This window comes from Nicotiana attenuata, chromosome 5 (genome assembly GCF_001879085.1).
Source record: "Nicotiana attenuata strain UT chromosome 5, NIATTr2, whole genome shotgun sequence".
Lineage (NCBI taxonomy): Eukaryota > Viridiplantae > Streptophyta > Magnoliopsida > Solanales > Solanaceae > Nicotiana > Nicotiana attenuata.
This window is the reverse complement of record NC_031993.1, coordinates 16,105,849-16,120,571: the sequence shown is the minus strand read 5'-3', so window position 1 is coordinate 16,120,571 and position 14,723 is coordinate 16,105,849. Positions and strand designations below refer to the sequence as shown.

Genomic DNA, 14,723 nt, shown 5'->3' with positions numbered 1-14,723 from the left:
TTTCATTTTCCGTTTTGAAGGAAAAAATTGATATTATAACATTAGTTTCTCAATTTAAGCTTGACAATGAAATTTCCTTTAATTCTGATACTTACAATATATAAAAGAGTTTTCTTATGCAATTTACCGATGTAGTAAATTAACAGCCCTACATGTTTGTCTTGAAACAGAAAATTTCTTTATTTGCTGACAAGGATCCCAAATATCCTACCTGGCATTCTTCTTTTGACTTCAAAAACTACTAAAGAGTTGTTTTTAAAAACCAAGCGATAAAAGGGGCTCCCAAAAAAGCACAAGTGACATGTGGAGATAGAATATATAGCTTTGTAATTATTAATAATAAAATAATAATAATAATACTTTAATACATATATTACTTCTATGATGATTTAATTTATATTCGATGACAATATAATGAATTTCTTATACTATGAACGTATTTAAATATGGTGAAGAAGCTTACTTACTTTATTTCCAGATTACTTATTTAATTTATTATGATCAGCAGTTACATGTAATAACCTTGTAAATGACATGTATGTTAAAAAAAACTTTACAGTATCATTAAATAAAATTTAACTTTTTGCAAAAAAAAAAAAAAAAACATACACCAAAAATGAAGAAAATTGTATATCATGTATTGTCAGCAAAACATTAAAAGAAAAGAAAAGAAGAAGAAAAAGAGCCAAAAAGTCAAGCCACCGTCGAGCATAAGAATAAGAAGCTAAAATGTAATCCACTCGGTCACTGATGTTGATTGTGGAGTTTGACAGCATTGTATATTTAGTAATTTAGTATTAGCAAATAGTTGTTTTTTAAAATGTACTATTAGAATTTCTTTTTAAAAAAAAATTAGCAGAATTTAGTACTCCTACTTAAAATTCTTAACAATACAAAGGTAAAATTAAGTTGAAATACTTGAAATTGTTGTCGACCATAATCGAGAAGATGCGGAGTTCAACTTCGCAGTGGAATACCAGAATTTTTTGTAAGCGGTATATATCTAAAAGAGTGAAAAAATGAATTCTCATTGAATTATCGGCTAATGTGTCTCCATACTATTAAATTTGCAATTATATGATTTGTTTATATCATAATATTAATTAAGACTCTATCTCGTCTGATACATTATTCTGATGTTGAAGCATATTTTGGCTCTGGTGAGCTTTTAATGTTGGATGTACTAGATGTCATTATTAAGCTTCCAATTGGGAATCTAATTTTTAGTCTTTCCCTCCTTTTCGTCCAGTTTCCACCAAAAGATAAAAAGTTGGGTATCTTAAAAATATCGAGATCCTTTCACCTAATGCATTAAGATTTTACTTATGGTGAATAAACGTAATTTAACTTACTAGGGGTATACATGGATCGGGTTGGTTCGGTTTTTATCAAACCAAACCAAACCAACTATATCGGTTTTGATTGGTTTGGTTTTGTCGGGTTTTTCGGGTTTTTTGTTACTTAAATGTTATTTCAATCTTTGTTAAATTTTTTATAAGTAAATATATGTTTAGTAAAAATATAAAAAATTGACAAACATATTATCATTTAAAATATTCTCATGGCAGGATTTTCTTAATAACACATAATAGTTATTTTTTTAGTCACCCGACAATAATTTTTTGTTGATGTACACTTTCAAGGTTAACCGAATTTAGTAATTAAACATAAAAATCAATATGATACCTAAATAATAATAATCACTCGCATCGAAAAAGATATAAGAATTTAGTAGATCTTATCGTATGATATGAATATGGAAGAATAAAGAGAGTGACGCATTTCAGTAACACTTGATAAGAAAAGTGATCACACAACCCATTATTTAATGTTAATATGGAGCACTTCATATTCTATTAAATATTATATATTTATATGTCGGTTTGGTTCAATTTTTTTAACTCAATACCAAACCAAATCAAATTAAACCTAATCGATTTTTTTAATCAGTTTTGTGCAATTTCCCGATTCGGTTTGTACGCCCCTAATTTGCACTACTGCTTGAAGTTATATTTTAGGAGACGTGAAGGTGTAAAAAATCGTTTTATATGTTTTGAAAATTGAATTTATTGTTATTATGACCTTGAGAAAAGGGTAAACAGTTGATACTGTATTACATAGAGTTTATGAAATCTTAACTTTCACACCGTTTTAGACTTTACTTGAAAAGTAGCAGGAAAAAGGTTCTTGTCCTGATCCAGAGATGTTAACCTCCATAATCTATCTCCATTTCAGCAAAGAATCTCAATCCCAAAAGTAGCCATAACACTTTTGACCTTTTCAACCTTAACCGCCAATTCCAACCGAAACTAACCTTAACCGCCAACTTCACAAGGGAGAGTGTGGTCAAATACCAAAATTTAGTGGTTTTTAACATAAATATTTATTTCGTCCAGAATATTGAGTTCAGATGAACCCGTTGTTGAGAATTGCATTTGTGGCACTGAATAATGGGTCTATTTTTAATATTTGTAGAAAATTTAGTTGGTTTTGACATAAATATCTATTTCGTCCGGAATATGGAGTTCAGATGAAGAGTTGCATCCGGCACTGAATGTGATGGAATGGACGGGAACCCTCCACCCTTCATGAGAGGTCTCATGTTCAAGTTCTTAGAATGAGAAAACTTCTAGTAGAAAGTGTTTCTCCTTTTACTGACCTTATGCGACCTGATCTTATGTAATGCGAATTTAAATTAGTCGGGCCAGTGAATTTCGGACAACAAATACATTTTTAAAGGAAGGAGTTGTTTGTACATTTTGTATAAGCCGCTTTCTTGGATAAAAATCCAAACTTTTCTTTCTTAATTAATAACTCCTAGAATAATTAAGATGCAAGACAGGAATGTAAGAAACTGGAGGAGGCTGCAATTTGCAAAGGAGAATACAAAGAACAAAAAAAGCTACTCTATCCTCTATTTTCCTCTTCAATTTCCCTTCAATGGGAATTGAGTTTTGGCTAGTTTCAACATCACAGCCACCATTTCTAAAATTACTTCCTTCATCAAATATACCCCTATGAAATCCAAGACCCTAGTATAAAGCCAAATATTCTTTTTATAATTAATCATTTTTCACCTTTATTATATCTACTATATAAAAGACATTATAATTTTCCACAAATTTGTAACTTTCCTAGCCGAGCATTCAAAAACAAGAATCAGAACATAAGTACAATAACAAGAATACAACTCATCATCACCATTTTTCCTCCTTTCAAAGAATGCTTTCTAATACTTGCATTCTCTTTTTCTTCTTCTTCTTCTTCTTAACCTTATCTCCTCTTATTATAGCTACCTTTAATCTTACTCTTCCTTTTCAACACCCCTTTCCTGAAGATGTTGTTCAAGAAGTAAAGAGGTAAAATGAGTTCTTTTGTTTTAATTCCTCACTTGTATTTTGCTCATAACTGCCTTTTCTCTTCTGAATGTCTCTGTTTTTTCAAATATGATTCAAAAATTTAATATTGTGTGGTGTAAGGCAGCGTATAATAGACCCTTGTGGTCCGATCCTTCCTGCGTATAGCGGGAGCTTAGTATACTGGGTGCGCTTTTTATTCAAAAATTTCATCTTGGTTTTGATCATATTACATACACAGCGTTCTTGAATTGGCTCTTTTTGCCTAATACATTTTGCTTTTGCTACATTTTTTATTATTTACATCTTATATGTTTCCCACTTTTTTTTTGTGATAGGAGGGTCAATGAATCCGTTGCAAGAAGACAAATACTCGATACCACAGTAACAAATTTCCAATGTTTTACGGGCAATCCAATAGACGATTGCTGGAAGTGCGACCCAAACTGGGCCAACAACCGCCAGCATCTCGCCGACTGTGCCATTGGGTTCGGTCACGGTGCAGTAGGAGGAAAAGGCGGTCGGTATTACCTAGTCACCGATCCCTCAGACTTAGACACCGTGAACCCAACCCCAGGTACTCTCCGGCACGCGGTGATCCAGGATGAACCTCTGTGGATCACCTTTGCCGGAGACATGATCATAACACTAAAACATGAACTCATGATAAATAATTACAAAACCATCGATGGCCGCGGCGCGAACGTGCATATTACAGGAGGTGGATGTATAACGTTACAATATGTATCAAATGTGATCATACATAATATACATATATACAACTGTGTTCCATCTGGAAATAGTAATATAAGGCAAAGTACAACTGAAGTTGGATGGAGAGGCATGTCAGATGGTGATGGAATTTCCATATATAGTTCGAGGAATATTTGGATTGATCATTGTGCTTTGTCTCATTGTACTGATGGCTTAATTGATGCAATTATGGGATCTACTGCTATTACTATATCTAATAGCTATTTCACTCACCATGATAAAGTTATGCTTTTGGGACATGATGATCGTTACTTGCCTGATTTCGGCATGCAGGTTAGATTCTTAATTACCTTTTTAATTGTTTTGTAAATTAGGTTTTAAAGAAATTTTGAGTTGTTAAGATGTCACAGTTTGAATTTAGTTCGTCTAGAAGATAGTCCAAAGTCAAAATATCACAATTATTTATTGTTGTCTAAGTGGACCTTTCATGTTATTTTAAAGTATATATGTGCGGGGAAAAATGCGAATTTAAATCTTAGTAGCCTCTTGATCACTGTTATTTATATGAATCTTTTGGTACCAATATGGAAAATTAATAATATTTGTAATTTTCCCTTTGATCTTCATTTTGCATAAAGATGAACTTTAAGGTTTATATTTTCAAATAACATGAAAGGTCTAGTTAGACATGCCCACGTGGTCGCTAGGTCATGGAACTGACAGCTTATAGTAAGATTATTTGATTTGATGTAAATACTGAATGACGTAAGTATTTCCCCTTCCTCCATACCTATTAGGTATGTGAACAAAAAGAATTGTTTGTGTGTCACATTGTTTTTTCATTTTTTTTAATAAAAAGATGAAAATTTTGGATTTTGGTATGTAATCATCAGGTGACAATAGCCTTTAATCATTTTGGACAAGGACTGGTACAGAGAATGCCAAGGTGTAGAAGAGGTTATATACATGTAGTCAACAATGATTTTACAGAATGGCAAATGTATGCAATTGGTGGTAGCGCTAATCCCACCATTAACAGTCAGGGCAACCGTTTTACTGCACCTGAGGACCCTAATGCCAAGGAGGTAATTTATTTTTTCATAGTACTAGCAATGTGGATATTTTCTATTAACGAGAACGATCAGTGTCACTGAAATTTGAACTCGTACTCTTTGAATCTTATGAATGTAAGTAGGTGACGAAGCGAGTTGACACAGACGAGAAAGATTGGACTCAGTGGAACTGGAGGACCGAAGGGGACGAAATGGTAAATGGAGCATATTTTGTTCCTTCAGGTGATGGACTTAGTAACCAATATGCATTGGCATCAAGTATGGAGCCTAAATCTGCTTTTCTCATTGATCAACTCACTATGAATGCTGGTGTCCTTGGTGTCCCCAGGTAAAATGAATATGAAATAAGGTGTTGTTATGAAATGTACACTTTTAAAGTTATATTTTGCATATAGCTATATGTTCTTAAACTTGTCTAAAAACATCAATAAAACCTTGTAATACCAAGCTATGTTGCTCGGACTCTCCGAAAATGTTGTCGGGTGCGTGTCGGATCCTCCAAAAATAGTATATTTTTTGGAGGAGCCGACACAGGTGCGACATTATTTTGGAGAGTCCCCGCAACATAGATACCTAGAACCACAGTCGTGATCAATGGTGGAGGCACGATTTTCGCAAAAGGGATTTTTAAAAAAAAGTTAAAAAATTAGAAGATACTGTGGCTAATGAGAATTGAACCAGCAACCTCATAAAGGTTTTGAACTTCCTTGACCACTGAACTATGGTGTTAAGTGAAAATTGACAAGTATTTTGGGATGGAGGGAGTTTAATTTATAGAGTTGACCTATCTAGGGTGAAACTGAGACACAGTTAGCATGTTGATTTATACAGTGGAGAGAGTATATGATTCGAGGAAAAAATAGTGGAGGTAAATGCATCCATTACATCTTTCCTTTCCGTTGCCTATGGACAAAAACAAGGATAAATTTGGAAATGAACAAAACAAAGAATATAGGAAAATGATAAGAATAGAGAATATATTACCAAGTTATGCTGCATAGGTCCATGTGATAATGCCGGCTTTCAGAATCTAGAAGCTGACCACAACCCCAAAGTAGTCTAGTTGGAGTTCTCTTTTAGGCCTTTTTTTTATTATAAAAAAATCAAGAAATCCTTAGAGGCGAGTGGCGCACGGTTTGAAACTTGGCTGATAATAAGTCAATTCCTCTGCGTTTTTTACTTAAATAACATGTTTTTATCTGCAGCAGTGTTTGAACCCACACATCTCGCGCAGCACTTTTATAACTAGATCAATACCCTGGAGGCCTTTAGACTATTTTGTTGTTTTGTTTTTTTGATAAAAGTAGTATCTAGACAAGCTTACACCACACTTCGACTATTTCAGTGAGTATCGAGCAATCTTGCCCGCCAAAACTTAAGCATATGAGAAAAAATCATCTAATATTTTTTTGCATTTTGCTAGGATAAGACTTGTCTTTTTTAGGCCTTTCTGGTGCAACTCTCAGCCATTTAAGAATAGTCACTCCCACTCCAAAAAAAAAAAAAAGGAAAAATCAAATTTTATTCTAGTCTTCTGTTAGCATAACAAGCCATCTGCATCTACTCAGTTACTAAGATAATGGTAAAGAAGTCTTCTATTATACAACAGGGATACCACTGTGGCCATGTCATATGGTGGAAGAACCAGAACCACCGTCGGAACCAACCAGGGTGGCGGAGCTAGGTCTAATGACGGTGATAGCGACTTCTTAGAAAAGGTATTTGGGAGCGTTGCATCGGCAGGATCATCATCACCACCTTCAACCACTACCATCTTGATGTCTCTTCTAATTTTGTATGTTACCACCAACAATGGTGGCCTATTGACAAAGCCATTAATACTGTTACTATAGTAAACTTAGGATGTGAAAGATTGTAATACTATTCTACAAAGAATGTATCTAAAGAAAATTTTCTACTTCAAAGGATCATAACTAGGTGCTCCCACTTCTGGCATATAACTAATTGATAGTAATATCAAGCTGGAATTAAGGTTACTATTGCTTCACCAGCAATTATAGTCTCTTAACATTCATCTTAAAATATTATCTAACATATTGCAATATTTCTTGAAGATCAAATCAAACCTAAGGCCAACTCTTGGGGCTACATATGCTTATACCTTCCTACTGCTATCACTTCTTTTACTTGGATATCTTATTTCCTGCTTCTCCAGGTTCTTGATTCTCTCAACTGATATGAAACCAAATATAACCGAGAAGATTCTTAAAAGTTTCTAAGTATAGTAGTCAGTAACTGATAGTTTAAGCAGTATCACCTAGCTGTCATGTTCAAAGTCCTACTCTTTAACCTTTCCATCTTCGACTTCTCTCTTTTTATTGTTTCCAGGGTACCTCTGCTGGAATATGCGGGCCCGGGGGGGGGAGGGTCTGGAGGGCCAGTAGACACCTCGAAGATTTGTTTGCTTTGAAAAACTTTCAAGAGAACTGCTACAAATAAGTTGCTTATACATAGAACAAGAAGAAAAAAACAGTCAATTAGCAGATTCTCACTATCAAAACGTACTTCCAACAAAATACAAGCGCAATAAAGAAACCATGGAATAATAAATTTCTTTTTCTGTTTCCATGTCCTAGAATAAGGTAGTGGGAGGGAAGGGGTTGGGGGGAGGGGGGGTGATCACAAAGACCAGAAGTTTGATTATTGGTTAGTGCTAAAATGCTAAAGAATAATTGTCTTTGAATAGCTAAAATAAACAAAACTTCCACAATATATCTGCCAAGGAACGATAACACAATGTCCATACCTTCAGCCTGCCTCGCTCAAATTATAGAAAAGCAGTTGGAAGCATGGAAAAACAACTCGGAGCAAATCAGCTTCAGTTTGCAAAGTCAAAAACCATCACCGTGCATTGTTTGACGTTGTAAGCATTCTGGTTAATGAGAGAAAGGAGTACTACTCGCACAGAGCTCAGCTGGAATTGATAAGCTGTTCCAACGTGTTCTACCTGATCAGCTCCGCAGCTTCTTCCAATTTCTTCCAAGTCAGCTCGCGCTGCTCCACAACTCCGCTGGCACCGGCTGCTCTTTCATTGTGTTGCTTTTCACACTCTTCGAAAAGTTCTGAATCCATCTCCAAGAACATTCTCCGGACATTGGAGGTCAGCCCGTGGACTGCCTGATTCCAGTGACCAAACATATTTCTTTCTAATGGCTCAAAGATAATTGGCAAAATTGCACGTCGATTCTGCGCGATCAAGTCTACTATATGCTCATTGTTCCATAAGAAAAGAGCTCTCTCAGCAACCTGCCATGCATAAAATCTTTGAATCATGATTTCATTTTTCATGCAACCTTCGGAAACACGAACACAAGAAACATTCAGAAAAACAAACTATTACAGACCAAATTGCCATAACAAGATGAGACGCCATACTAAATAAATAATGATATCAGCTTCAAATTCAGCAACTATTTTAAAAAAATAGTACGTTTTCCTATGGCCTTCAGTAGTAAGTACCCTGTCTAAACCTACCATTTTGGTTACATTTCACCTTAGTTCTCATGGCACAAAATTCAAATAAATAGGAACTCTGTGTATTCCGGAATAACAGTAGTCACCCATTACATACAACATTGTATGTAGTTCGACTATGCATAAACTCAAGTGCAAAAAATGGTAACAATACTCATGTGTGGATGAAGTATCAATAAGATATAGTGTGAACTCAAAATCAGTGGAGAGAAGCAACAGTAGTATACTCTAAATGCTAGAATCTCATGTTCATCAAGAACAGAACACTGCATAATTCTAGAAATACATCAAACAAAATAGCTTAGCTTGTAAATTTTATATTAGAAGCTCCAACATATAGCTCTCAGGTAGCATAACGTGAAACAATAAATGTGCCAGAAACAGTCTTTGATGCAGTCCCATTCATCAAGCCTGGCCACTTTGGAACATATCTTATAATACAATAATAACTTTAAGTTGAAACAACTCAATCATGGTACGTACATACAATGGACTAAAACAGATTATTCTTAAAAAGTTTGAATAAGGGACAAAATTTTGACAAGTAAACTGGTTCATTTTAGAATATTGTCTGCTGAGTGCTTAAAATTCGGATTCTTGCATTGCATTAAGTGCTCGAAAGTAAAGGCACTCAGACATCGGTGTATGGATATAATAAATTGCTAAAGAAAATTGGAGTTTCACCAACATAAATCTGTTAATAGTCTTATGGTTGTCAACTTTACAATTAAAAGAAAGATAGAAGCGCTTCACTAGCTTAAACTAGGCATGGTCAACCCAATAAGTGAGCACAAAGGGGGCTAAAGGTAAAACATATAATCCATATACTTATCGTCTTATCCCATCATAAGATGCTATAAGTATATCTACACTGCAGAATAGTCATTCCTCGTTCCAAATTGAAACACCTCGACTATCCACAATGCTTTACTGTCAGTATCAAGCATAACATTTTGAATGGAATATGTTTAACCTTTGCGGAAATGTGCCACAAAAGTAAGTGTCCTTGGATCATAACACCCTAAAAAGAGCAATAAGTCATAGTTTATTCAAAATGATATCCAGTAAAAGTAATGCTGCCTCATATGGCAAACCCCTTCTATTATTATGTTATGGTGATAGCAACTGTGAACGTGATTAGTCCAATACAGTGATTGGAAGGTTATAATTCAAGGAAATACTTCTTTATGTGTTACTTCAAAGATAAACAAAATCAGTCAAATCGTCAACTTCTCAAAAAGAACTCCAATCATCTGGTTACTAGTTTCACGCTAGGCGATTGATGTAACTTTTTTTTTACATAATAACGGATAGGTAAAACTTGAGGGGATTTTTTGACTTTAGGTTAGAGAAACTGCATTTCAGAAGCTAGAAGAGAAGACAAGCTGAAGCCTTCAATCTCAATTCCAGCCCATTTGGGCTATCAAAATACTTAGTCCCTTTGAGCCTTAATTGTCTTGTCAACTAGTCAAGATATCTCCTAAATGTCATTTCATGAATTAATGCATATTAACTCGTGCATCAAAATATTATCAGCATTCAAACTTAAACTTTAATGCTTTGAAAGCTGACAAGCAGTCTGAGACACAGTGTTTAATGTTTAAGAAGAGGCAAAAAATATTTTGATTTAGAGAAAATAAGCTTTTCCCCGCCATCAAACTGGAAAAATAGTTCACCTTAGTTGCAAAAACTAGTACCCTATTACATTGTGCGAACTTCGGTTTATTTCAAGTTAAGCTCCATGCTTGCAGATTGTCATGCAAAAAACTTTTGAGTCCTTTCCTTTGCAATTATCTTGCATTAGATTTCTAAATTGTAAGTCCAGAAAGTACAATTAATATCTTAGGAATCACCAGTCGACCAGCAAATGGACCATAAACTAAATTCACATGTATAAGTACACTCACCTCCATATTCCATATTCATAATTTTTCCCAGCAGAAAGTTGGGGCCCTAGGGGCACTAGGTTAATTGGATATAAGATTCGTTGCTCCAATTAATTGCTTGATTCTGGGAGATATAGTAAATTATGCATCTTCAAAGCAAAGGACTTCTAAACTACTGACTACTGCGGCTGTTTGTACATGAAGAACATAAGAATGAGATGTGGATTCAGTTTCCCCTTAATGTCTTACAATTAAGAAAAAGATTTAATAATTCTTAAATGTCATAATCCTTTTCTCACGATTAGACAAAAACAACTACAGCTTGTTTCAGTATTGTGCCATTCGTCAACATATTTGACTAATATGAAATCAAGTTCCAAATGATTAGCTGGCGTCTCGGATAGTCAAATGTGATAATTTTACGTCAAAGGTGGAAACTACCTCAAGTACCAGTTCGCTCTAATGCTTTTATCAGCTTTAGGAGCATATTATTTCCGCATTGTAACCTATTATAAGGGTGCATCAGCTATTATATAGTTATATCGTATTGATTTAAATGTATCGTCAAACGCATAGATATCATAACTAGGATCACTCGGTAAGTAAGTGATTTTTTTTTGGACTCCTGTTTTCTACATAGAGAAAATGACACAAAATCATTTCCCTATTAAGATTTCCAGATAGGGCTTCTCAACTTCTTCTTTTTTTCTTTTCATAAAATAGTCAATTTTCTGATAGTTACAAAATATCATATTTCTTAAGTAATCAAGTCATGAATTTTATACTTAAAAACATAGTTCCTTCAAACAACTACGCCTCAGTCCCACAAAAGAAGTCATGAAGATACAAAACCGAAGAAGATCCACATTGATTAGTTCAGCCCGTACTCGACAAATATGCATAAGAGAGAGAAATGTGGTGATAGGAATACTATTCACAGACCTGAAAATGGGGACTATTGATGCTTCGTCCAAGTTGCTTGAAAAGAGGAACCAAACAACGCTGAAATTCAGCTGGCTGTGTACCTTCCAGTACTTCTTCTAGTTCATTAAGAAAGAGAACCTCCTTTCCGCAATTAGTAATTGGCCAGTATTTTAGCAGCCCTCTGATGACGATATCTGCCAATCTGTAATCTTTCTCAACAAACTGAGCAATGCAGTAGGACAGCTGATGGTGATATGCAGAAACACATTTAGGCTTGTGGAGAGGAATAAGCGCCCGAACAAGAAACAACTTATGCTCTTCTTTCATTGGCAGGGCAAACCCATTTATTACACTTCCCAGAATCTCTAGCAGCTCACCGATACCATTATGCCTCTCCGTCTCAAATATAAACCTGTAGAATACATTGTTTATCGCGTTCCTTATAAACGGGCGATGAACCATGAATTTCCCATATATGCGGTGAAGAATAGTCTTCAAATACTCCCGCTCTCTAGGATCCTCTGAATCAAACAAGTCGAGCAGTTTCAGCACAAACGAGTGGTCAAGATATCGCTTGGCAACCTTGGTATCCATTTCGGACGACATCACATACCTTAAAAGTAACTCATACACTAGTTGCAAATGAGGCCATGACGGATCAAGATACATTTCATCCTCTTCCTCAACACCTTCTGACCCAGTATTCTCATGCGAAGCAGGAGGCAGACACCGGAAAAGATTGGTGGATATCATCCTAACTAACTCTTCCTGCATTATTTCATTCATTTTACACGAGCCCGATTGAACTAAATCAATAAGCTCAGTGAGTGTTTGCCTCTTGATCTCCTTTTGTCTAGCACACTTCACCGTATCCGAGAAGTCAAATTGCACACAGCAAATTTGGAGCTTCCGGATGAACAAAACATGGCGGTCGGAAAGTGCAACCTCCTTCAATAAGGGCAAGACTTCAACCACACTAGGATCTGGTGTGGCATTTGCCAAAGTAACAGGCTGTGATGTCACAGCGGATGTTGCTATCCGCGAAGCGTGATCAGCAGTCACATTAGGCAATGAGGTTGGTATTGGAGGCTCCACAGCATCCCCTTTCGAGCTTTTCTTCCCTCTTTTTATTATCTTAAACATAACTCTAACCTATTTCAACAGAATACTAAATGGGGTTCTGCTAATTCACAATTATTTTCTACACCTCTTTCACAAGAATGATTAAATCAAACAAATCCCTACCAAATCAATAAAAAGGAATCATTTTATTAAACTTCAATACAAATTCCTCAAAAGGGTATTCAAGAAATCTAATTTACTGCAAGAATCTGAAATCCCAAATCAAAAATTAAATCTTTTTAACAATCCATGCCAGAGGGGGGGCTAAAAAAGCAAGAACCAATCAACAGAAAGTGAAATGGTTAATGAAAAAAGACATATTAAAAGTGTAAGTGGGGGAAAGATTTGATTTTGATATCAGGGAATAAAGAGGGAAGTGCAAAGAGGTACCTGCATAGTATTGGATTGAGGAAACTGAGAGATCCGAGAAGAGAGGGATGAAGAAGAGAACATTTGTGCTTTTTGAGTTTTTGAGTGTGAATGTGCTGGTATATTTTGAGGTTATTAAGACATTGAAAAACAAAAAAGAAAAAAAAAAAAATAGTGTGTTTCTTTTGGCCTTATTTTTTTTCTGAATGTTTCTTTTGGCCTTGACTACTTCAAAATTGGATACTTAGATTCCAAAAACTATTTTTAGTTTCTTAAATATTTCGCAATATATTTACATATATATATATATCTGCTATAAAAAATGGGAAACAAATTAAAATTTAGAAAAAAAATTAATAAATTATTTTAAAAGAAAGATTACGAAAATATGGAAAATAAGATAAGAATATGCAATAACCTATTCTCTTCATAAGAATACTTTGTTGAGATAATTCCATTATATTGTCAGTCTGTTGCACCTTTTATTAAGAGATCTTTTAACAAAATTTATGAACAAATTGCACAAAGGTCATTTACAGTATATGCTTTGCAACCCCTAGCTTTCATAATAATTTAATGCACCCCTTTAATCATAATTTCAGACATCTTTTGTCTCATAGTTAACAGAGAAGTAAGAAAAACTACATAATAGCATTCAAATTTATCTCTATATGAAATTAAAATCCCTAAATAACATTAGTAAGTGAAAAATGTAATGATAGAAGAGAAGTCCTTTTCCCTATATTCTCTTCAAGAGTATTGTCAGTCCAAGCATTCATATTCTTTTTTTTCTTTTTTGAAGGAAAATGATGGTGGATAGTGCTATATGTGCTAATAAAACAAAGCATATAAGGACTAAGGAGAACAATAACCATTTGATTCGATCTTTTAAAAAAATAAAAAAAAATAAAAATTAGAAGTCAGGCCCTCATCTTGGGTTTGGTTCGGGTTCAGGTCCCAAATCGATCTCCCATGGGCCAGGCCTAGCTTAGCCGACCTCTATTTTGATTATTGGGCCGGGCCCCAACCTCTTTTTGAGTTGGTCTAGTTCGGTTCGTGGGTCAGACTAACCTGTGGAAATAGCAGTCACTTTTCCACCTTGCTTTTGAAAATAGAGAAATATATTTTTAGTCGCTTCAAAAAATAATAGCCGATAAAATATATATATATATATATATATATATATATATATATATATATATTTTAATACATTTTTTAACTAGCAGATGTCATTAGCTTTCGGTCGACCTGTCAATTTTGTATTTTTCCCTTGAAAATGGTCACTGTGGTAGAGTTTCAAATTAAACAGATGAAACTCCATGACAATGAGCCCGTTTGGATGGGCTTGTTATAAGTGACTTTTAAGTCAAAAGCCATAAGTTAGGAATTCTAGCTTTTGGCTTTTGACTTATTTTTGTCATTTTAGCTTAAAAATAAGTGCTTAAAAGTACTTTTTTACTTTATCCAAACACTACAAAATGGCTTAAAAGCGATTTTGGTTTAAAAACACTTAAAATAAGCCAATCCAAACGGGCTCAATGTCTTGGACTTGGAGTTATATCTGTGAATTTGAAAATATATCGCAGTGGCTATTTTTAAAGAATTTTTACCTTCCTATACCACATATGAAACCTTATTACCCTCAATGTTTAAGGTTTGAGTTAATTACATTTTAGCATACCAAATTACCATTTATATACCATAATTAATTTAGAGGCATAATTAATTGGCAGTTTTTTACTCTTTAATTAAAGGTGTCCATATATCCCACGTTTCTCTCTCCC

The 14,723-nt window shown here is 34.6% G+C and overlaps 2 protein-coding genes across 3 annotated transcripts; one reads left to right on the top strand and one right to left on the bottom strand.

The window, feature by feature from the left end:
- On the top strand, positions 2,925 to 7,090 carry LOC109225395 (probable pectate lyase 5). Its single transcript, XM_019390040.1, has 5 exons — positions 2,925 to 3,359; positions 3,695 to 4,403; positions 4,964 to 5,155; positions 5,266 to 5,471; positions 6,753 to 7,090. Exons 1-5 carry the CDS (start codon positions 3,223 to 3,225, stop codon positions 6,994 to 6,996), a joined length of 1,488 nt encoding a protein of 495 aa, XP_019245585.1. The 5' UTR covers positions 2,925 to 3,222; the 3' UTR covers positions 6,997 to 7,090.
- LOC109225397 (serine/threonine protein phosphatase 2A 57 kDa regulatory subunit B' beta isoform-like) lies at positions 7,618 to 13,068 on the bottom strand. Of its 2 annotated transcripts, XM_019390042.1 has the most exons (3): positions 12,961 to 13,068; positions 11,467 to 12,689; positions 7,618 to 8,410 (listed from the first exon to the last, which is right to left on the bottom strand). In XM_019390042.1, the coding sequence occupies exons 2-3, from the start codon at positions 12,589 to 12,591 to the stop codon at positions 8,108 to 8,110; spliced, it is 1,428 nt and encodes a 475-aa protein (XP_019245587.1). In that variant the 5' UTR covers positions 12,592 to 12,689; positions 12,961 to 13,068; the 3' UTR covers positions 7,618 to 8,107. The 2 variants fall into 2 exon arrangements, with proteins under 2 accessions (XP_019245587.1, XP_019245586.1); XM_019390041.1 differs by having other exon boundaries at positions 11,467 to 13,067.

What these genes read in the sequence shown, in the direction of transcription:
- LOC109225397 (XM_019390042.1), bottom strand. Translation starts at nt 12,591, where the DNA reads ATGTTTAAGATAATAAAAAGAGGGAAGAAAAGCTCGAAAGGGGATGCT. An exon ending in TCAATAGTCCCCATTTTCAG is followed by an intron (nt 8,411 to 11,466) that starts GTCTGTGAATAG and finishes TATGCATGGCAG; the next exon opens with GTTGCTGAGAGAGCTCTTTT.
- LOC109225395 (XM_019390040.1), top strand. Translation starts at nt 3,223, where the DNA reads ATGCTTTCTAATACTTGCATTCTCTTTTTCTTCTTCTTCTTCTTCTTA. An exon ending in GTTGTTCAAGAAGTAAAGAG is followed by an intron (nt 3,360 to 3,694) that starts GTAAAATGAGTT and finishes TTTTTGTGATAG; the next exon opens with GAGGGTCAATGAATCCGTTG. An exon ending in TGCCTGATTTCGGCATGCAG is followed by an intron (nt 4,404 to 4,963) that starts GTTAGATTCTTA and finishes TGTAATCATCAG; the next exon opens with GTGACAATAGCCTTTAATCA.